The sequence below is a fragment of the Elephantulus edwardii genome, unplaced genomic scaffold (assembly GCF_000299155.1).
Source record: "Elephantulus edwardii isolate Elephantulus edwardi_28Jun2011 unplaced genomic scaffold, EleEdw1.0 scaffold00052, whole genome shotgun sequence".
Classification (NCBI taxonomy): Eukaryota; Metazoa; Chordata; class Mammalia; order Macroscelidea; family Macroscelididae; genus Elephantulus; species Elephantulus edwardii.
The window spans coordinates 4,839,721-4,862,014 of record NW_006399802.1 but is presented as its reverse complement, the minus strand read 5'-3'; the positions used below and the strand labels follow the sequence as shown (position 1 = coordinate 4,862,014).

General features: G+C 42.1%; 1 protein-coding gene across 1 annotated transcript in view; it reads right to left on the bottom strand.

Annotated features, from left to right (window-relative positions):
* GALNT12 (UDP-N-acetyl-alpha-D-galactosamine:polypeptide N-acetylgalactosaminyltransferase 12 (GalNAc-T12)) overlaps positions 1-22,294 on the bottom strand; it is a 53,044-nt gene that overhangs the window by 24,952 nt on the left and 5,798 nt on the right. Inside the window, exon 2 of the mRNA XM_006886967.1 lies at positions 22,190-22,290. Coding sequence (XP_006887029.1) covers positions 22,190-22,290 — 101 coding nt within the window. The remainder of the gene's footprint in view (positions 1-22,189; positions 22,291-22,294) is intronic.

Below are 22,294 nucleotides of genomic sequence, written 5' to 3'. Positions count from 1 at the left end.
AACACTGAGAACATTTATTTGGGGGCTGCCAATGGCCTAGTGGTAAAAAAACTACATTGCAATCTCTCTCAAAGGCTACCCTATTCAAATCCACCAGACGCTCCACCGGTGAAGGATGGGCAATCTCCTCCTGTGCAAATTACTGCCTCTGGAAACCTGCGGAGGGGCCAGCTATGAGTCAGTTCCAGCTCAATGGCACACAACTATAACCACAAGACGAATTCATGAAAGCAGAATGCATGAGTGATGAGGATGGAGTGTGTCCCCTGACAACTATCTGTACCACACAGGCAACAGGCCAGGCCCCAGCTCCCACAGAGGCTACATTCTTAGGGAGGGTTGTTGTTGTTAGGTGCCTTCCAGTCAAGTATGACTCGTGACGACCCTATGAACAACAGATCTGACTCCTCAACTATCCCGTGCCATTCTCACAATCTCTGACACATTCGAACCCACTGCGGTAGCCACTGTGTCAATCCACCTGGTTGAGGGTTTCCGCTCCTTCACCAACCCCTGCACCTTTCCAAACACGATGTCCTTCTCCAAGGAATAGCCTCTCCTAGCAACGTGCCCAAAGTATGTGAGACAAAGCTTTACCATACTTGCCTCTAAGGAGCACTTTGGCTGCACATTCCAAAACATATCTGTTTGTTCTTTTAGCAGTCCATGGGATATTTCATAATCATCTCCAACACCACACTTCAATGGTATCAACTTTTCAGTAGTGGTATCCACTTCCTAAATAACATGCCTCTGGAAACTCTATGAACTTGGATAAATGTCAATAGTTGTAGAGGGGCTTTAAGGCCTTTTGTTTATAGTGTCACTATGAGTCGTGCTCGACTCAAAGGCAATCAACAACAACAACAACAACATCCTTATTCACTGTCCAGCTCTCAGCACCACAGCAAGTAATTGAAAAGACCATGGTCTAAATCAGGCACACCTTAGTTCTTAAATTAACATCATTGCTCCTCAGTAATTTGGAAAGGTTCCTGAAGAAGAGCTGCAAAGAATGAATATGTAAATAAACAAATGGATCAGAATTTGTTAGTATTTGGGAACTGTGAAGAAAGTAAAAGAGGATGATGAAGGGTGAATAACTCCACAGGGGAGGAGAAAGAACCCCTGAGCAGGGAACCAGGGCCTCTTTGAGGAAGTGATGCTTGGGATACCATCAGAGAATGATGAGGGATTCAGCCCCACAAAAATCCAGGAAAGTGCCTCTTGTGTGTATAACTTTATTTCTTCAGATGAAAAAAAAATTACTATGAAATCAAACATCCAGGAAGCAGAGTGAATAATCACTCAGCTTTATACAGTCAATCTTGGTTCATCTCTGTCCTCACCCACTTGAACAATCCTGGATTAATTTCAGCAAATCCAACAAGCATAGCGCACCATCTATAAATGTGGTTCTGGCCACGTGGGCTGCCCTCTCTTGCTGCAGCTCTGGTAAACCCAGTCTCTCCAGCCTTTCAGTGCTCTGAGCTTCCAACATCCTGCTCATGCATTCCTTTCTGCCTATATCAACCAGTCTGTTTTGACTGTGGACCTGAGAATTGTGACCCACATATATCCTGGCTGTCTTCCAGCATTCACTGTCTTTCCCAGCAACTTACTTGAGGGGTAATTTGCAACATGGGCGTGGCCACTGCACTCCCACTGAAAATCCCTCCCATGATGAAATCTAAACCTCCAGTGTGGGTTATAAGGAACAGGCATCCGCTCATATCTCTAATCTCTGCTGTGTTGGTTTTAAAATTTCAAATTCTTGACACCGTTCCCATCAAAAGGCAGAGCTCGGTTCTCCTCCTCTGAATGTAGGTTAGATTTAATGATTCACCTCTAGCAAACAGAATGTGGTCAAGTGACATTGAGGGGTGTGTGGGGGTTTTGACCCAGTAGCTGCAGCAATGGGATCAGGTACATCAGAGAAGGTGAGGATGGTATAGGGCAGGACAGGGTTCAGATCTGCTCATAAGTCACTAGGTCAGACTCAACTCAACAGCACTTAACAACAACACATCTAGACAGACACTCAACCAGATGGATTGACACAGTGACTGCAGCAAAGGGCTCACGTATGACAGAGATGGTGAGGATGGCACAGGATAGGACAGGGTTCGGATCTGTTATTGATAGGGTTGCTATGAGGCTCAACTAGACTAAACGATAATTAATAACAACAACAGGAGTTGCTTGCTCTGGGGAAATCCAGCCACTATGCTGTAAAGATACTCAAGTAGCTCCTTGACGGAAATCATGTGTGAGGAAATAAGGCCGCTTACAAACAGCCAGTACAAACCTCTAAACACGTGAGCCATTTTGGAAACAGAACACCAGCCCCAGTCACACCTTCTGATGGCACAAGTCTTGGTCAGAATTTGACTGTGATCTCAGAAGTGACTGCCACACCAAAGCAATCTAACTTAACCATTCCTAACTTCACGATATAAGAAATGTTTTTATTGTTGTTCCGTGCCTTCAAGTCAGATCTGACTCATAGTTGATCCTCCTGTATGCTTTTCAGAGGCTGTAAATCACATAGGAAGAGACTGCCCATTTTTCTCCCACAGAGCAGCTAGTGGACTTGAACTACATATCCTGGGTTGTGTCAGGGTTGTAGCCTCTCTCCTTATCTATTTAATCTGTATGCTGAACAAACATCGAGAAACTGGACTCTATGAAGAAGAATGGAGCATCAGGATCTGAGGAGACTCATGGACAAACCTGCTTTATACAAATGACACAACATCACCTGCTGAAAGTGAAGATTTGAAGTGTTTGCTGCACAAGGTCAAAGAAGACAGTCTTTAATATGGAGTACATCTCAACAGCAAGAAAACAAAAATTCTTGCCACTGGACCAACAGACAACATCTTGATAGATGGAGAAAAGACTGAAATTGTTAATGATTTTATCCACAATCAAAACTCTTGGTACCAGAAGGCAAGAGATCAAGAGATGTATCGCTTTGGGCAAGTCTTCCGTCAGAGATTTCTCAAAAAATACTTTTAAGCTGTGATGTCAGTTTTTTTTTGGGGGGGGGACGTTTGTCTGATTCAGGTTATAGTCTTTTCAGTCACTTGCTATGCATCTGAGAGCTGGACACTGAATAAGGATGACTGAGAAGAACTGACGCCCTTAAACTGTGGGGCTGGAGAAGAGTACTTGAGTGGACTGCCGAAAGAATAAGCCTTGGTCAAAGTACAGCCAGAGTGCTCCTTGGAGGCAAAGATGACAAAGCTTCGTCTCACATACTTTGGGCATGTTGTTGTTGGGGGGTTATTCTCTGGAGAGGGACATCAGGCTTTGGAAGGTGGAGGGTCAGTGAAAGAGAGGAAAACCTTCAATGCACTGACTGCTGCGATGAGACGAAGTATGTCAGAAATGATGAGGATGGCATCAGATAGGGCAGGGTTCGGATCTGTTGCTCACAGGTCGCTGAGTCATACTCAGCTCGATGACACCTGGCATGAGCATTATCCTGTGTTGGCAGCACAACTCCTTGATAAAAGCAAGAGTGTGAAATGATGTTTACTGGACTCATCACTATCAAGCCAGAACTCATAGCTAATCCTTCAGGGGTGTTTGGGGAAACTATAAATCACCTGGTTGGGGAGTGACCATCTTTGTCTCTAACAGTCACTGGTGAATGTGAACAGCCAGTGAGTATGGCCTTTGGGTCAGAACGTCAAATTCCTACAGAAGACACATTAGAGAGTCCTATGGGGCAGTTCTACCCTGGGACATGAGTCACACAAGTCAAAACAGCCTCAACAGCATCAAAGGGCAACAACGGAGAACCTTTTAATCAGAGACACCTTCAAGGAAGCTAGGGGTAAAAGAAAACTTCTTTACAGTATTATTTATGACACACAAAAGCTGCCTAACAGGAAAGAAATGCAAATAAATTAGTCCACAGTATCTCACAACAATAACAAGGCTACATGATAAAACTCCATCCATCATCAAAACTCCATTTTCAAAGAATATTTGATGACAAAGGAAAAATGATTGCACTGTAACATTGATCAAAGCAGCAGGGTACACATCTATAAACAGCATTATGCCAATTCTATAGACAACAGTGTGTGTGCAATGAAACAAACAACAAACAATGGAAGGAAATAGGCCAAAAATGCTAACAATGGTTATCTCTGCAGAGAGAGATTATTACTGAGTTTTATTTTTACATCAATGTATTTTTCCACATTCAAGACTGCTTCCTCAATAAGCTGCCACAATTTTTCATAATCACCAAAAAGTGGTTTTATATAGCTGGATCATATTTCTTCCACTCCCTATTACAAATATCTTCATTGAGCAATAATTCAACAATATTCTGTTTTCTCTTTTCTTGGCCTGAGATGTTTCTAATTCTTTCAAAACTCCTCAAAAGACATTCTCCTTAAGGAAGTTCACCATCACTTTCTGGAATACCTCTGTGCAGAATACCTGTAAACGTGTTCTAGGAAAAACACCTGCGCCCGCCCTTAATGATAAAAAGCTGCAAATCCTTTACTTAGGCAACAACTACGCACTTATTTACAGTCCCACTTTTGCCTTGGGGACAAAAAGAGCCACCATTCCTGTCAGGTCCTGCTCTGTGAAGGCAGGAGTTGAGACCTACTTTCATTTTCAGGATGCCGTGCACCATATCAAGAAATAAGAGTCATATTTACTGATTGATTACAGTATGGGCAGATAAGCATTTTTTACATTCAATACCCCATTTTGCCCCTTAATAGTCCTATTAAGAAGCACTTGTAGCATAATGTTTAATGTATTGCAAACAAAAGATCAGCAGTTCTAATCCACCAACTGCTCTGAGCCACGGAAACCCAATGGAGTGTCACTGAGGGCTGGGATCAACTCAGTGGCAGTAGGCTTGGTTTGGGTTTCACAACTCTATTGTCTAGAAACTATGATAAGCTAGCTCCCCTGACATGATGTAGTATTGCCTTCTGATCTTTTATATCTTTTATAGTAAGTTAAGCAGATAAATAGATTTTTTTTTAAAAAATAAAAGCTCATCATTTCTATAGACTAGTCCAGGGACACTATGACATATATCTTTCTTTCCCTCTCATTACTGCAGGGAGCTCTGGTGGCTTAGTGGTAAGGCGTAGCACTGCCAACCCAAAAGCACAGGGTCCGAATCCACCATCTACTCTGAGGGAGGAAATGGGCAATCTCCTCTTGTGTGATTTATTGCCTCTGAAAACCCACTGGAGGGCCAGCTCTGAGTCAGTTTTTACTTGATGGCACATATTACTTCACCTTTATTTCTCTCTCAGGAAATCAGTCCTTCCTGACTCTCAGTCTATATGATTTTGGTAAAGTGGAGCACACATCCACAACCTCTGGAAGGCCTGAGGGGGGAAAATCAACACTTTCCTGATGATACCAGTTGAGTGCCAGGATCCAAGGGCCTAGAACAACCTGAACCCAGTTCTCTTCTTGGATTTCACTGTGCTTTAAGTCAACAGACCTATTTGGATTTAAGTCCCTTCATGTTGTTTTCGATTACTTGTACCCAAAAGTATCCTAACACTCAACATAAACATTTTGAAGAGTGAATACAAGAACACTATGTTTGTCACTATGGAACACTCAAATGACTTGAGAAATTCTCCGGGTAGGTAAAACCCAAAATTATATTGACAAAGTATTTTTTAAAAATCTTGCATGGGTTAGCTGACAGGAAGATTAAGAGAAATTCTCAGTGGCCCAGGAACAATTTTTAAAATGGCACAACAATATACCTAAGTAAGTACCTCACGTGAATGAGGAAGGAACAAGCATGAAAGGCAGGCTGGGCCAACGGTAGTAAAGAATTCCAAACAATAGACTTCCTCTTTAGTGATCAATACAAAATATACTTTAGGAAGAAGGAACTGAGCTCACAAATCAGAAAATCTTCATAAACTTGTGAATAAATACAAATGAACAAAAATGGCATAGAAAAATATTTTATTTGTTGACTTAAAACCCCACATAGAATTAAAATAGTGGAGCAAAATGTCACACAAATTAAGAGGAAGTTTACGAGTGTTAAGGATTCTAAGGTTCTCCATTCCAGAAGAGGCACAGTTATTTATTAACTTCCGGGTTTACTGAGTCACATAAGTGCTTAAAATGTATAGGGTTACCATAAAAATTAGAGATAATGTAACTGCCAATTCAGTTAAGTGAGATAATAGAAGAAGGGGGGGAGAAGTGCTCTAGCAATTAAAAAAGCAGCATGTAAGGAAACACACATACATACATGCACACACAGAGAAAAAGAATGATGTTGACTGCCGTCTATCTGAGCGGGACTCATAGCGACTCTATGAACAAAAGGTCTAAAGCCTTTCTATAACGACCGTCATTTCTCCAAGTTCATTGAGTTTCCAGAGGCATGTGGTTTAGAAAGTGGATGCCACTCCTGCTTCCAAGCCTGTTTTACAACTAGGAACTCCACCAAACACTGTCCACATTAGGAAACCATTATAGTATTTGATACCCTAATGGTACAAGAGATTGAGATTGCACACAGCTTTAGTTTTCTTGGCTCCACAGTCAACACTCTTGGCACCAGTAGCCAGGAAATTAAAAGGCGCATTGCCACGGGAAAGTCTGCTGTTACGGACCTCTCCAGAGTACTGAAGAGCAATGGTATCTCTCTGGAGACTAAGGTGTGTTTGATACAGGCCATGGTCTTCACAATCACTTGTTATGCATCAGAGAGTTGGACAGTGACTAGGGAGGCTAGAAAGAGAATTGATGCCTTTGAGCTGTGGTGCTGGAGAAGAGTATTGAGAATACCATGGACTGCTAGAAAAACAAACAGATTCGTCCTGGAAAGGGTTAAATGGGGTGGCTCCTTGGAGGCAAGGATTCCGAGGCTCCGTCTAACATATTTTGGACATGTTGTGAGGAGGGGCCGGTCCTTGGAGAAGGACACATGCTTGGGAGGGTGGAGGGACAACGCAGGAGAGGAAGGCCCTCTATGAGGTGGACTGATTCAGTGACTGGGATAATCGGGATGGGAGTGTCGGAGACAGTGCAACTGGCACAGGACAAAGCAGAGTTTAGGGCTGTTGTACATAGGGTCGCTATGAGTCGCAAGTGACTCGACGGCACATAACAACAACAACAACAATGGTACAAGGTTCAGCATCACCACATCCCAGGTTACTCCATACAGCACATTGACAAAGAGTGATGTACAAAGTGGAAGATTGTTCCTCCAGATATAACAGCACTAGTTCCATTTAGCAGTGGTTAAAGGTTATCAAGTTGAATATGACTGAGAGTAAGTTTTGCACAAAAGACCTGAACTCTGTTCTATAACTAACATCATTTCTGTACATTTAGAGAGTTTAGAGAGTTTCAAGAGGCATCTAGTTTAAGAAGTGGATGCCACTCCTGCTTCCCAGCATAAATCAATCTGGAAGCTCATCCAAACATTGTACATAATGGGTAACCATTATGGCATTCTGGCAAGACTATGGAATAGTGTGCAGCATCACAGCAACACCAAGTTGTTCAGTTCAGCAAATAGGCAAAAGATAGCTGTGTCATTTCATTCAAAAATTAATAAACCGTGCAGGGTTATAAAGCCACACCTTTGAGCAGACCTCCACCCTAGGCAAAGACTCAAGGACACGTACTCTTGGGGGGAAAAGAGCAGACATCAATCATGACCCCAAAAACTTCCCTTACATGCCAAACAAGACTGCTATCAAGATGCCAGCAAGCAGAGTGGAGGCTCCAGGCCCCGGCCGGCAGTCCCATTCCCTCTCTCTGTGGGGTTATAAAGAAAAACAATAACAAATAGTAAAAACCAAGAATGTGGAATCAAATCCAAAAGTAACATAAGTTTAAATGAGCATAACTATCTCATTAAAAGCAAAGATTGTCAGTCTGTTTTTTTAAAGATGATAAAAGATATCATAAAAGTACTAAATAAATTGAACACAGTCTGTAAGTTTAACACACTAACTGAAAGACAGAATGTCATTCTGATGCCCACAAAATTGTTCTATAAGAATTAACAAGAGGAGCCAAGATGACCACTTGGACACCACACCATCCATCCATCTACAGCAAAGATTTTAAAAATCACATGCAACAGATGAAGGTGACAAGACTAAAACCCTGAACTGAATCAACAGCAACTGGACGGAGAAACTGAGCAAACTCAATGAGTGTAAAGGGACCAATGGAGGAATTCCACCAACTGTCCTGGACTCAACAAAGCTATCCTGACACAAAGCCAGTAGGGGTCCCTGCTGGTAACTCCAGAGAAGACATTGAAGGCAATGTCATGGCAGCCCCAACAAGAGGGAGAGTAACTGAGCAGACATACCCAGAGGGGAAGTAAGTGAGTGGAACCTGACAAGGACTAAAAGCCCTGGAGAGAGGGCAGGGGTTCCAGGGATGCTGGCATCCACAGAGGAGGGAGGGAGCCGGGTTAACGCAAGGGCAACCATCTCTGACCATTAAGGAAGATGGCAAGCTTGACATAAGAGATTCTCACTTGAAGAGGGAGTGGCCCTGCTCCTCACACTTCAGAAGGGCTGTCAATGGTACTCCTGTTTAATTAGCCACCCTCCCCACACCTCCCTGGTGCCTAAAGGAACCACCCATGCAGCTTTGACCATCAGGGGTTCAGTGCTACTCTAATTCCACCCTTGATCAATACAGATCCATTCACCATCCTCACCTTGACCACCCACCAAGCAGACATGGCACCAGCGCCTCCTATGCTCAGCCCTCTCCTTCCCCCCACAAACTCTCTATGTGGGACAAGAAAACCCCAACAACCCCAGCCCAGCCCTTTCCCCTCACTTCATGATCTCTCCCCTGAGCAGTATGAGACAGTTCCACTGATGCTGTCCCCCACTTTTCAACTTCTCATTCAGTGGTATTAAAAGCACCCCAGCTGCATACCCCCATATGCTGCCTCACTGACTGAGCTAGCAGGAAAAGCGTGGACTCTCACACCTGTATAGCTCAAACAAGTCCACTACACCTATTGTTGCCCCCCCCCTTTGGCACTACCTGACTGACAATAGATAAGAGTTTTCAGAAGCTGTAAATCACACAGGAGGAGACTGCCCACCATCTTTCTCTCACGGAGCAGGTGGTGGATTTGAACTGCCTGCCTTGGGGTTGGCAGCACAATTCTTTACCACTTAGCCACCAGAGCTCCCTAACTCTAGAAAGTTGTTGTTATTGTTATTTTGTGCTATCAAGTCAGAACCCACCTACAGCTGACCCTCCAGCACGTTTTCAGAGGCAGTAAATCACACGAGAGGAAAGTGCCCATCCTTTTCCCTGAAGCAACTGGCGGATTCAAACCGTGTGCCTTTGGGATTGCTGCACAGGTTCTTATCATTAGGCCACCAGCACTCCCTAGAATAGGAGGAAACAAATAAAATCACACAGACTCTTAATCATTTGCTGGTAGAAAACTTCCCCCATATCATGAAAGATGAGATTTGCAAGCAAGAAGTTTAAAGCACTCCATACCCAGACCTTGAGAGAAAAATCAACAAGGCATATCATAGTCAAACTTTCCAGAACCAGAGAAGTCAGAGTGAGCTCAAGAGAAACACTATCACCTACAAAGGGTTACCAATTAGACTAAGCTCTGACCTCTTGGCAGAAACTCTTCAAGGAAAAAAGCCATGGGAATCCAAAATCTCTGTAAACTTTCATTAAAATATTTTTTTTAAAAAAAGTAAAAGGCCATGCATGGGATAACTTATTTAACATAGATGATAAGACTTGCAAGGTCACAGTTCTATGTCCAACAAAATCGTTTCTCAAAGATGATAGTGAAATTAGGGCAATCCTAGATAACAGAAATGAAGAAAATTTGTGTAAAAAACATTTTTTTTCAATTACAGTTTATAAAACCAGATCAACCCTTGAGGACCCTGAAGGAGTGAGTACTTCAGATAAAGCTCTGGTGGCCTAGTCTGCAGTGAGTTGTGACGTTAACCCAAAGGTCATGCATGTCCAGCAGCTTGACCCCGAGGAAGAAACGTGTAGTCTCCTACTGCTGCAAGTGAGTGTGAGCCAATTCAACGGCAGTAAGTCCTCAGACAGAGAACGAGACAAAATGACACTGGACAGCCGGAAATCCAAACCTGCGGCAGCATCATACGCATGCCAAGCCAAACAAGGCCTTCTCAAAATAAAATCATGAATCAACGACAGAGTCAAAGCAAAAAAGGGTATAATAACAGAATACCTATGAAAAAGGAAATCAAGGTGACATCAAGGAATAACAGAGTGTTTTAAACTTAGAAAGAGAAGAGTAAATTTAAGAATAACTACAAAGAAAATTCATAAAGTCCACTCACCAAAATAAGGAAACTTAGAAGAGTCCATAAACACGAAGTCAGTCAAAATGATGGAAATGACAGGGCAATCCGGAAACAAAAAGAACTCAGCACAGGGAAAGAAGAAGAAAAAAGAAATTGTCAACAAACACAGCCAAGAAAAGATAGCATAATAAACTGACAGCAGAAATACATCTCTATCAGTAATCACACTAAATATAAAGTGGCTTACATGTGCCACTCAAGAGAAAATGTCAAAATGGATTAAAATACACTGAAATATGTTGCCAACAAGAAACACATCAGAGGAACAAAGACATAAATACGTTAAAAATATCAAAGGATAGAAAAAAATATATAAAGCTAACAGTAACCAAAAAAAGAGCAGGAACAGCAATATTCATCTCCGACAAAATAAACTTTAAATTAAACTACATCATAAGAGACAAGAAAGGATGCACTATGCTAACCAAAAGTTGATCTCCCCCAAGGATGTAACCATCATAAATATTACACACCCACTGACAGAGCTCTAGAGGACATGAAACAAAATTTAAAAGAGAAATCAACAGTTTTAAAATAATGGTAGAAGAACTTAACACATTACTTACAATGGACAGAAAAGCTAGAAAGGAAATAAAGCTACTGTAAATTTAAATAATACTATCAATGTACTTGACCCCACAGACATAGACAGAACATTCCACCCAAACTGCAACCCAGTACAAGCATATCTCAGGGACACTGTGGACCTAGGTCTAGATTACTGTGATAAAGCTAATGTCACAAGAAAGCTAGAGACACTGTTGTGTTTTATCCCAATGCATATAAAAGTTTTGTTTATATTACTATCGTTATTGTGTGTCAGAACCATAGCTGACCTTCTAGCTGGTTTTCAGGGGCAGTAACTGCTGGAGGGGAGATTTCTGATCCTTCTGCAGAGCAGCTGGAAGTTGGTATATTCGAACTGCATGCTTTGAGATTTGTAGCACTGCTTTTTATCACTAGGTCACCAAACCTATAAGGCAGTCTATTAACTGTGCAATAGCATTGTGGAAAAAAATTTGAAATAGCTTAACAATTATTAAAATGTGACACAGAGACACAATGCATGCACTGCTGGAAAAATGGGACCAAAGATTTACTTGAAGGACAAATCTTCAACTTGTAAAAAATATCATGTGCAATAAAGCAAAATGTAATGCAATGGGGAATGCCTGTACTCATTCCTCCCCAGCACACATGCGTCATTTTCTGGGGGAAAAAACCACACTATAGAGGTCACAAAGCAAGCCTCAATATTTTTTTAAGTCTAAATACTACAAAGAATTTTCACTGATTGTTACTGTTGTGGTTAAGTGCTGTTGAGTCAAAGACAACTCATAGAAACACTATGAGCAAAAGACCTGAACACTTGTACAACTTTGGTCGTTTCTCCATGTTCATAGAGTTTCCAGAGGCAAGCCAATTTGGAAGCGGATGCCACTCCTGCTTCCAAGCTTGATTTAATCGGGAAGCTCCACCAAACACTGTCCACCATGCGTAACCATTCTCACATTTGGCACATCAGTGTCACAGTGTTTAGCATCACAGCAAGCACGAGTTACCTCTGTACAGCAATGCACAGACCAATGCTATACCACTTAGAATATTTGACAAAAAACAATTTGAACCAGGCCTGAGGGCCACAGATTAAAATCACCCACCTTGGGCTTGGCAGCATAACTTTCTGTCCACTAGGTCAAGAGAGCTCTCTCTATGTTGTCGTTGTTACTGTTGTTAAGTGCTGTCGAGTAGCAGATGACTCATAGTGACCCTATGTTTCACTGATTACTACACGACAAAATTAGAAATCAATAGAAGGAAGAACAGAAAAAAATATATCAAATACATGGAAGATGAAAAATAGACAGTAAGAAATATAACACATTAAAAACAAAATTTAAAAATTCCTAGGATCAAATGAGAGTGAAAACAGAATATAACAAAACCTTTCGGAAACAGCAACTGCAGGGCTCCACGGAGAATTCCTAACAATAAATGCATATCTCAGAAAGCAGAAAAAGGGCTCAAATCACTAGCTTTGCCTTACAAAAAGTACAGAGAGAAGTCAAATAAGCCCACAGTCACCTAAGGAAGAGAAACAACAAAGTTTAAAGCAGAAATAAATAAAACTGAAAAACAACAGAACTAACAAGTCTAAAGTTAGTTTTTAAGACATTAACAAAACAATCAAGCCAGACTGACAAAGGGAAAAAAAATAAAGATATCTGAATAACCAAAACAACAAAATAGGTGGCATTACAACTGAGTTAACCAGGATAGAAAGGATCCTAATAGAATAGAACATAAAACTGTACTCCAACAAATTTGAAACTTAGATGAAATTGACAAATTTATACCAAACACTACCTACCAAGAAGAACATAAACTGAGGTAAAAGATTTGAGGAGATCATAACAAGAGAATCTGAAAGGTCACCAAAGAACAGAAACAAAGGCTTCACTGGGTAATGCTACCTAACATTCAGAGAAGAGTTGACAACAAGCCTAGTCAAACTGTCCCAGAACACAGGAAAGCAAAGAAGACTGGCTTCATTCATAGGCCTGACACTAACGTCAAACAAACAGAGACAACAATAAAAATGAAACACACAGACCAATATTCCTCATGTATATAGACATAAAAACACCCCAAAAGAATCCAAGCTAACAATTCAGCAACTTATCATACATATGTATATGTGTTTACGTTCGTGTGTTTATGTATGTTTTCACACACACACACTGAAGTGGGGCTTATATGTGAGGGTAGTTCAATGCTATAAAAGCAATCAAGGGAATATATCACATAATAAATAAAACAAAATGAAGTTATTATTTTTAAGTTATTATGTTTACATGATCATCTTAATTAGTACAGAAAAGGCATTTAATAGCACCCAATAATCATTCCTGATAAAAATCCTCAGTAAAATAGTAATAGAAGGGTAATTGCGCAGCATAATTAAGGGCATATATATAAAGCCAATAACCAGTATTTTTCTCAGTGGGAGACTAAAAGACATTTGAGAATGAAAATCAGACCACCCTTAATCCCTACATTTATTCAATATTATGTTAGAAATCCTAGCTAGAGCAATAAATAAAACAAGAGAGGGGAAAAAAGTATTCAAATTGGTAAAGGAAAAGTGAAACTGTCCCTATTTGCAGATGACATGATGCACACATAGAAAATCCCCAAAACTACAAAAGCACTACTGGAATTAATAAGCTTCAGCAAAGTGGCAGAGGAGGATATGATCAATATTAAAAATTAATTCCATTTCGTCACACTAACACTAACTAAAGAGCACTCAGATAAGGGAATTGGAGAAAGAATATCATGTACAACAGCCAATAAGAAGATTAAATACTCAGCAATAAAACTAACTAGGGATATAAAAGACTTACACAAAGAAAACTATAAAACACTACTCCAAGAAAGCAAAGAGATTTCTATAAATGGGAAAACAGAACACACTCATAGATAGGAAGACTTTAACACTGTAAAAATGTCAATCCTACCAAAGTAATCTGTATATAATACAATCCTGATTCAAATTTTAGCCATTTTTAATGGTGTAAAATTAACTACCAGCTGGATATGGAAGGAAAAAATATAGAGAGAAGTAAAATTTACTTAAGAAAAACAACATAGGAGACTTAGACTTTTGGAACTCTCAGACTATAATGTAGTCACAATGGTTAAAACTGCCTGGTACAAGTATAATAGACACATAGACCAACAAAATAAAATTGAGAATTCAGAAATCAATCCATCCACCTATGGGCAGCTGATCTTCAACAAAGGGTTAAAATCCACTAAAGAGGGAAGATACAGTCTCTCTAACAAATGGTCCTGGATGTTCAGTTGCAGAAAAATGAAACAGGATTCATACCTCAAAAACGACGGATCACAGATCTAAATGTAAAACCTAAAACTAAAAATTCAGACATGACATAAATAGATAATCAAAGATAGCTAAAAACGCACAAATAGTAAAACAAATGAGAATGGAGTCTCCTAAAAGTCAAATATTTATGCTCAACAAGGACCTCTCAAGCAGTAAAACGAAATCCCATAGAATGGGGGTGGGGACGGAGAGATTTTGGCATTGGCATATCTGACAAAGATCTGATTACCAAGAAAAAGTCAATACTTCAACAACAAAAATAAAAACCTCATTTTCTAAACAGACAAAGGATATAAACATATACTTCACCAAAGAAGTCACTTAGACAGTCAACATAAATACATAAAGAGAGGCTTATAATGATGAACCATTAGAGATGTGCATCTAAACTACAACAACATACTATCTAACACCAGTGCTGATTAAAACAAACAAACAAAAAACCAAAAACCAACCAAACAACAGAAAACAAGGGTTGTCAAAGTTGGGGGGAAAATTAGAACTTTCTTACACTGCTGGTAGAAACGTAAAATGGTGCAATAACTACAGGGAAAAGTATGGTGCCTCTTCAAAATCTTAGAAATAGAAACAGATGATCCAACAATTCCATTTCCAGGTATATATTATAAAGAAGTAAGAGCCATGACGTGAATAAACATGCATATTCATGTTCTCTGCAGCATAACTGACAATACTAAAAAGCTGAAAACAAGTGCCCATGGATAGATGACTAGATAAGCTCTGTGGATACATAAACACCATGCACTACTGCACTACTACTCTACAACATTACACAATAGCAATGAATTCACAAAACATCAACCAAGGATGAACCTGGAAGATATGCTGAATGAAATGAGTCAACTTACAGAGCTCTATACAAGAAAGAACTGGTTGAAAGTGAAATATTTCAGGAAGCAGCACACACCCAAGAGTAAATGGTAATGAAGGAAGAAGTTCAAACTGCACTGAAGGCACTGGCAAAAAAGCAAGGTCTCAGGAAGTGATGGAATACCAATTGACATGTTTCAACTGATGCAGCCCTGGATGTGCTCACCAATCTATGCCAAAAAAATTGAAAGACAGCTACCTGACAACTGACTTGAAAAGGTCCATATTTATTCCCATTCCTAAGAAAGGTGATCCAACAATGTGAAAATTCTCAAACAATATCATTAATATCACATGTAAGACAAATACTGCTGAAGATCATCCAAAACCAGCGAACCAGTGCATTGACAGAGAACTGCTACTAATATTCCCATTATATAATAGTGCGCACAGGGGCAGAGTCAGGAAAACCTCTTCAAAACAAACTTATTGCCATCAAGCTGGAATGACCTCTTAACTGACCCACCTTTGGGTTTCTGAGTCTATAAAGCACACAGAAAGAGGTTGCCCATCTTTCTCCCACAGAGCCACTGGTGGATTCGAACCACCAGAGAGGCATGGCCTTTGAGTTAGCAGCACAACTTCCTACAGACTAGGCCACTCAAGTTCCCATGAAAATCTCTTGCTGCTGTTATGTACTGTCATGTAGGAACCGACCCATCGCTAACACTCAAGCAGGTTTTCAGAGACAGTAAATCGCATGGGAAGAGACTGCCCATCTTTCTCCTGTGGAGCAGCTGGTGGATTTGAATCACATGCCTTCACGCTGACATGACAGCTCCTTACCACTAGGCCACCAGAGCCCTCTTAAGCCATAGCCAAACACTTGAGATACTGAGCTTGAAAGCGAGGGATTGGTCATAGCCTCAAGGGTTACCCAGGTTCTAACTGGCATGAAGATATTTTTCTATATCCTACTTTGGTGAGTACATAGAGTACACTGGCTCCACGGTCAACACTCTTGGCACCAGCAGCCAGGAAATAAAAAAACTTATTGCGATATGAAAGTCTGCTATTAGGGACCTCTCCAGGGTACTGAAGAGCAATGGTGTCACTCTGAAGACTAAGGTGCATCTGATATAGGCCATGGTCTTTGCAATTACTTGCATCAGAGAGCTGGACAATGACTAGGGAGGATAGAAGGAGAATTGATGCCTTTGAGCTGTGGTGCTGGAGAAGAGTACTGAATATACTGCCAAGAAAACAGATTCTTCCTGGAGAGGGTTAAACCAGGCTGCTCCTTGGAGGCAAGGATTCTGGGGCTTTGTCTGACATACTTTGGACATGTTGTAACGAGGGACCGGTCCTTGGAGAACGACATCATGTTTGGGAGGTTGGAGGGACGGTGTAGGAGGGGAAGACCCTCTATGAAGTGGATTGATTCCGTGACTGGGGTAATCAGGATGAGTGTGTCAGAGGCAGTGCGACTGGCACAGGATAGAGCAGGGAGGTTTTAGGGCTGTTGTGCATAGGGTCGCTATGAGTTGCACGCGACTCGACGACACATAACAACAAGAACAACTTTGGTGAGTGAGTCTTAAAAGTTAGTGACCAGCCAGCTACATTGCAATTACTGGGCTGTATCTGTCCGGAGCAAAGAAGAATGAAGAAACCCAAAGACTCAAACATGGATGACATGAGCCACAGCATCCACTAACCTGAGAGAGACCAGAAGAAACTGGATTGTGCCCAGCGTCCACCAATGACCATTCTGACTAGAGTCAAATAGAGGTACTAGGTAAAGAAGGAGGAAAAGGGAGCACAAAACTTGATTTTAAAAAAAAAAGCCGTGAAATTCCTCCAAGTATGACCTTGGCCATCCCGCTTGCTTAGAACTAAGCCCTGCCCTGAGATCACCTTTCAGTCACATAAAACACAGGTTTGACTAGCATACAATAACACCTAGAAGGAACATGCTCAGAACTACCAACTGTAAGAGACTAAACAGCAGTATTTACCCCAAAACAACGTTAAGAAGGCAGGAAGGGGCAGGAAAACTGGGTGAATGTAAATGGAGAACTCAAAACGGAAATGAGAATGCTGACACATTATGGAAATGCAACACAGTCAACAACTGCTGAGTGGGAAACGAACTAAACTTTCACCTAAGCCACAATATAATACTTTAGAAACAGCCACAACGAATAAAAGACCTTGCAGCTCACAACCTGACGGGAGGTAGCACACATCAGTGTAACCTCTACACTTCCAAAGATAACTTTCTGAGACTAGACAAGCAGACTCTCCATCTACAGAGATTACCTGACCAACGCCCTCCTGTCAATCCCAGGAAGACAAGAGTATGTTTTCCTAATTTATCTACTAGAAGCTATTCTGAGACTCTCTGCCATCCTCACGTCTAAATCGTAAGCTCTCAACTCAAATACGCATCTGCAATTATGCCATTAACTAAGGGAAAGTCAGAACAAAAATCCACTGTTATTAACTCACAGTGATCCTGCAGGACCGAGCAGAAATGTTATCAATCTTGACACATGCGGACTGTCACATCTTTCTCTCAGAGAACGGCTGGTGGATTTGAACTACCGATCTTTCAGGTTACCAGCCAAGCTCTTAACCACAGAGCAAGAGTTCAAGAACTAACATTTGTGCATTAATCGCATGCTTTCTCAACTAGGATTCTCACAGCAGGAAATGGCTTATGTTCATATGCATGACATCCTCACAGATAAACAGCATAAATTACCTTTTTACAAACTCTAAAAGGGTTAAAATGCAACTGAAAGTAGTAGTATAGTGATAAATGAAATTCTTTCTGTAACACTGGGCCATTATCAATGTTGTATGTTTTGAGCTACAGTCGAGTTGGCCTCGACTCATGGTGATGCCATATATCATGGAACTCAACACTACTCAGTCCCGAGGCCCTGTGATGAATAGACGATCAGGCCTCTGTGATCCATAAGGTTTTCAATGGCTGGTTTTCCAAAGTAGATCACCCGGCACTTCTTTCTAGTCAATCCCTCTATAGTCTAGAAGCTCCCCTGAAATTTGAGGTGAACTGGCTGGAAACTGAACCAGGCCTCTTGCATGGAAGGTAAAAACTCCACCATTTTATTGGTATTAGAAACTATTTGCTTGTGAGAACATCTTACAAGTAATTTTGCTGTCACCACTAGATTCAACTATATGTGATTTCCTACTAATGACTACTTTGTCTAACCATGGCGGTTCCTCCACACCCTTAAAAAGCACCCACCCTGAATCTTCTAAATAAGAAATCCACAGGCTCTGAGCCAGCAGCTTTCAGCCCTGGCTACACATCAGACTCAGTCTAGGCCCCACCAGAGATCCTGATTTAACTGTTTTTAGGGCAGGTCTCATCCCCAGGATTGTGGACTTAGCTACCTGGCTCACCACTCTGAGTTGCTGCCACCTCAGAGTGAAAGTTACCCTCCTTGCTAAGATCAAACAAGATGATCTAAGTGTTGTGCAAACTCTCTACTGACTTATTAAAAAACTAACCAGACCCAAAAAACCCCCACTGTTATCAAGTCAATTCAGAAGTGTGTCAACCAGGTTTATGAGGTTAAAAATCTTAACAGGAGCAGACTGCCCATCTTTCTACCATGGAGCAGCTGGCAGACTGGAACTACCAGCCTTTCCATTAAAGTCTAACACATGACCTATATATACATCATGAGGAGCGACTTATACTTATTATGCTACTGTGTGAACATTTCTACAAAGCTGTGCTGTAGCCCACCGGCAAGTAAATTATTAAGAATTCCAGATGGGTTTGGTCTACACAGAATCTCTATTGGAGCCAATAGTCCAAAATGTCTCTTTATCGGTCTGGTCCTGTCCAAGAGAGTACACTGGGTCAAGCTTTGCAGATGCCAGGACGAGCCAAGCCAAAGAATCCCTTGGTGTCCAAGTGCTTGCTGCTACTAACAGGTTAATGTACCATAGTGCAAAGGCGCCAGTTAAAACACGTGTGGGCCTTTGTGTAGGCTCATGTTTGAAGATGTTCTCATTCAAACACCCAAATGAGTATTTTTCCAAACCAAAGCATGCTGAACAGGTTCTGGTAGCACTGCCAGACTATGATGGGCTAGCAGGAAAGGCTTGGTGAACTCCTTCTGATAATCTGTCAGCGAAAGCCTTTTGGATCACAGGAGCTCACTCAGAAATCCAGGACGGATAACATTTTGCCCTACTGTGCAAGGAGTTGCCATCAGCCAGGGAGCTGTTATCAAAGGTGGCTAACAACAACATTTATGCCTAGAAAAGGCTAGAAAGATAAACCATGAATGTGAACAGCAGGCTGAGATAGGCGTATGGGTGATTTTTATTTTTTACTTGTTATATGTTAAAATTTTTTCAGTAAACATTCTATTCTTATAATAAATATATAAAGAATCTTTTAAAATAATTTTACTTTTAAAATACTTTTAACTTTCAAAATAAACAATCTTCTACCCACCCCTACAAAAAGAATGAAGATAACAAGATGCATTTTCAAGACCAGCTGTGCTGCAGACAAGATGTGTGACTGTGGATTCTGTCTTTTCCTCTTTGCTGAGATGGGAGGCCTCCTCAGGGCCCTCCCTCCTTGAGTATGCAAGGACTCTCACCAGTCCTCTCAGGAGTTCGGCATTCAGATGCTAACCAAAAGTTCACTAGTTCAAACCGACCAGATGTGAAAGATGTTACATTCTGTCCATCAAGATTTTCAGCCTTGGAAATCCTATGAGGTGGCTCTACTCTGTCTAATAGGGTCTGATAGAGCCCCTATGAGTAGGAGTTGATTCAGCAGTGGTGGGTTTAATCGTTTCTCTGCTGGGATCCCTAGTGGCACAAAGACTAAGTGATGACCAAAAGGTTGTCGGTCTGAAACTCACTCAGTGGTTCTTGGGAAAAAGACCTGTCAATCTGCTCCTGTAATGAATGATTAAACCTAGAAAACACTGAGTCCGTTCTATCGTGTCACACGGATAGAGTCACGAAGGGAATCAATACGACAGCACACATTCACAAGTACGACAACCCTGTGTATTCATTAACTCTCAAGTAAAGCTCTTGTGAATTCAGAATTTCCCATTCCAGTTTCTCAGGCCACCTTTCAGGACTCTGATTAGCTCTCCACAAAGGCCCTGACCTTATTGACCACACCAAGTTTATGCTCAAGGCCCAGCCCATGAGGCCAACGCTGCTCAAGCCCACCTCTCATTCCAGCTGGCCAAGAATAGCCCCTCAGGCCCTGCTGTCAGAATTAAAAGGAGGAGGCGTTCACAGGTCTTATCCCGCTGTGTTTGGATTAACTTCCCAGGGTCAAGGCAAACAGCAGGATCTAGAAAACAATCCTGATAGGACACAGGGCTGCTATATCACCATGGCGACTGGATACCACAAGCCCCATAGGTCTTTCTACCCGTGTTTCAAAGTAAAAGCTGCCACCTGGCACCGTAAAGGAAGCTGGATCCTGGAAAAGTCTTTACAACCAATCTCTACATGACTCAAAGACAGCCCCCTGGGTATACTCTTGAAACCTGAAAAGTGGGCGAAACTCCTAAAAACAGAGTACACAGTTTGCTCCCAGGCACGGTGTAAGGTGTTTAATTCACAGTTTATGCTGTTTCCGCTGGTTCCCTCTTTTACACAAAACTGAGGAATAAGGAAGCTACACAGTGTACTCAGGACCACGTAGCTGATAAGCAAGACAAACAGGATCTTATCTCCATGGGTTGGGTTCTCCCTGAAAGCTGGGGTTCCTTTCCTTAGATTTTGCTTCAGCACCCTTGGGGTTTCAAGAAATTAAATGTGCATTAAGCCATTTGCACAAAGTGGGGAAGGCTATCAATTCCAACAAAGCTTTAGTCAAAAATATTAACAGTGAAAATGCTTTGGGCAGAAATATGAGTAAAGCTAAAAAGGAGGAGATGCAAAAAAAAAAAAAAAATAGGGAAGAGACTTTAAAGTGTGAGTCTCTCCAGCCTTCAAGGACTGGCAGGGTGGAGCCCCTCAGTTATCTTCCTGCTGGCCTCAATTCTGCAAAGCAGGCCCTCAAATCTGACATCAGCCAGGTGCCAAGGGGGGGCAGCCTTGGGTGAATCACTTGCTGACACGCTTGTAAAGCAGGAAGGACACGGAGGAGAAAGGTGTGGCAGATATGTGACAACTCGCAGTGCAAGTTGGCCTCCTCCAAAGGACAAGCTCCCTGAACTCTCTTTTTCCTTAAAGTCTGTAAAGAAGGGAGCTCACCCAGGGCCTTGAAAGTTCACCACCAACTCTTAGCAGAGGTGGGAGGCAGCAGGCCCAGTGGCAAAGGTGGCAACAGCTCCCTGCCCACCCTTCCTGCTGCCAGCTTGTTCTCTTGTTCATGCCCACTCTGAGGGCACCCATTCACTCGGCCAGCAGCGCCAACAGGAACTAGGCCTTCTGGCCACTCAGGCTTGGGGCTAGCACCACCCACTGCCGTGAGCGGGGATGGACCACGGCCAGAAGGTGTCTTTCCCACTAGCAGCTCCTCTCTGCCTTCCTTCTAAAGTACTAGGGGACTTGCTGACAAGGAGGGCAGGTTTCCCCGCACCTGCCTGGTCCTCTCTCCCAGCGTGGGCCATGGCTGATCTGTCACATAGATGAATACACCAAGTCTGCTCCTGTCCCCGAGTCTCATTACAAAGCAGCCAGAAAGACAGGGGCAAGGTGGGGCTGTACAGAGTGTCCCACGGGGTCCAAAGAAGACTCATCAAGATCTACGTGCTTAGACCCCAACCACCTCTTTCTGAGCCAAACCCACTATGTAACAGGTTAGTCAACTTCTGATACTTCTCTATCATTCTTTTCCACTTCCTTGCCTCCCTACCTCTGTCTCCCATTGGAACCCTTACCCTGCCCACTTTCGAGAGGACACGCGATGCTCACACATTTAGAAACTCCAGTTACACCCGGCCACTTGACAAATGGAGAAACTGAGGCCCCTGGAGGGGGGAAGCGAGGACCGGAGCCCACCTCCTCCCACCCGGGGACTCACAGCGGGTTCCTGCGCTCGGGCAGGCGGCGGTGCAGCGAGATGCGGTCACTGAGGTAGATGTTGATCTGGTGCCGTTCCACGCTCTCTTCCTGGAGCCTCAGCTCG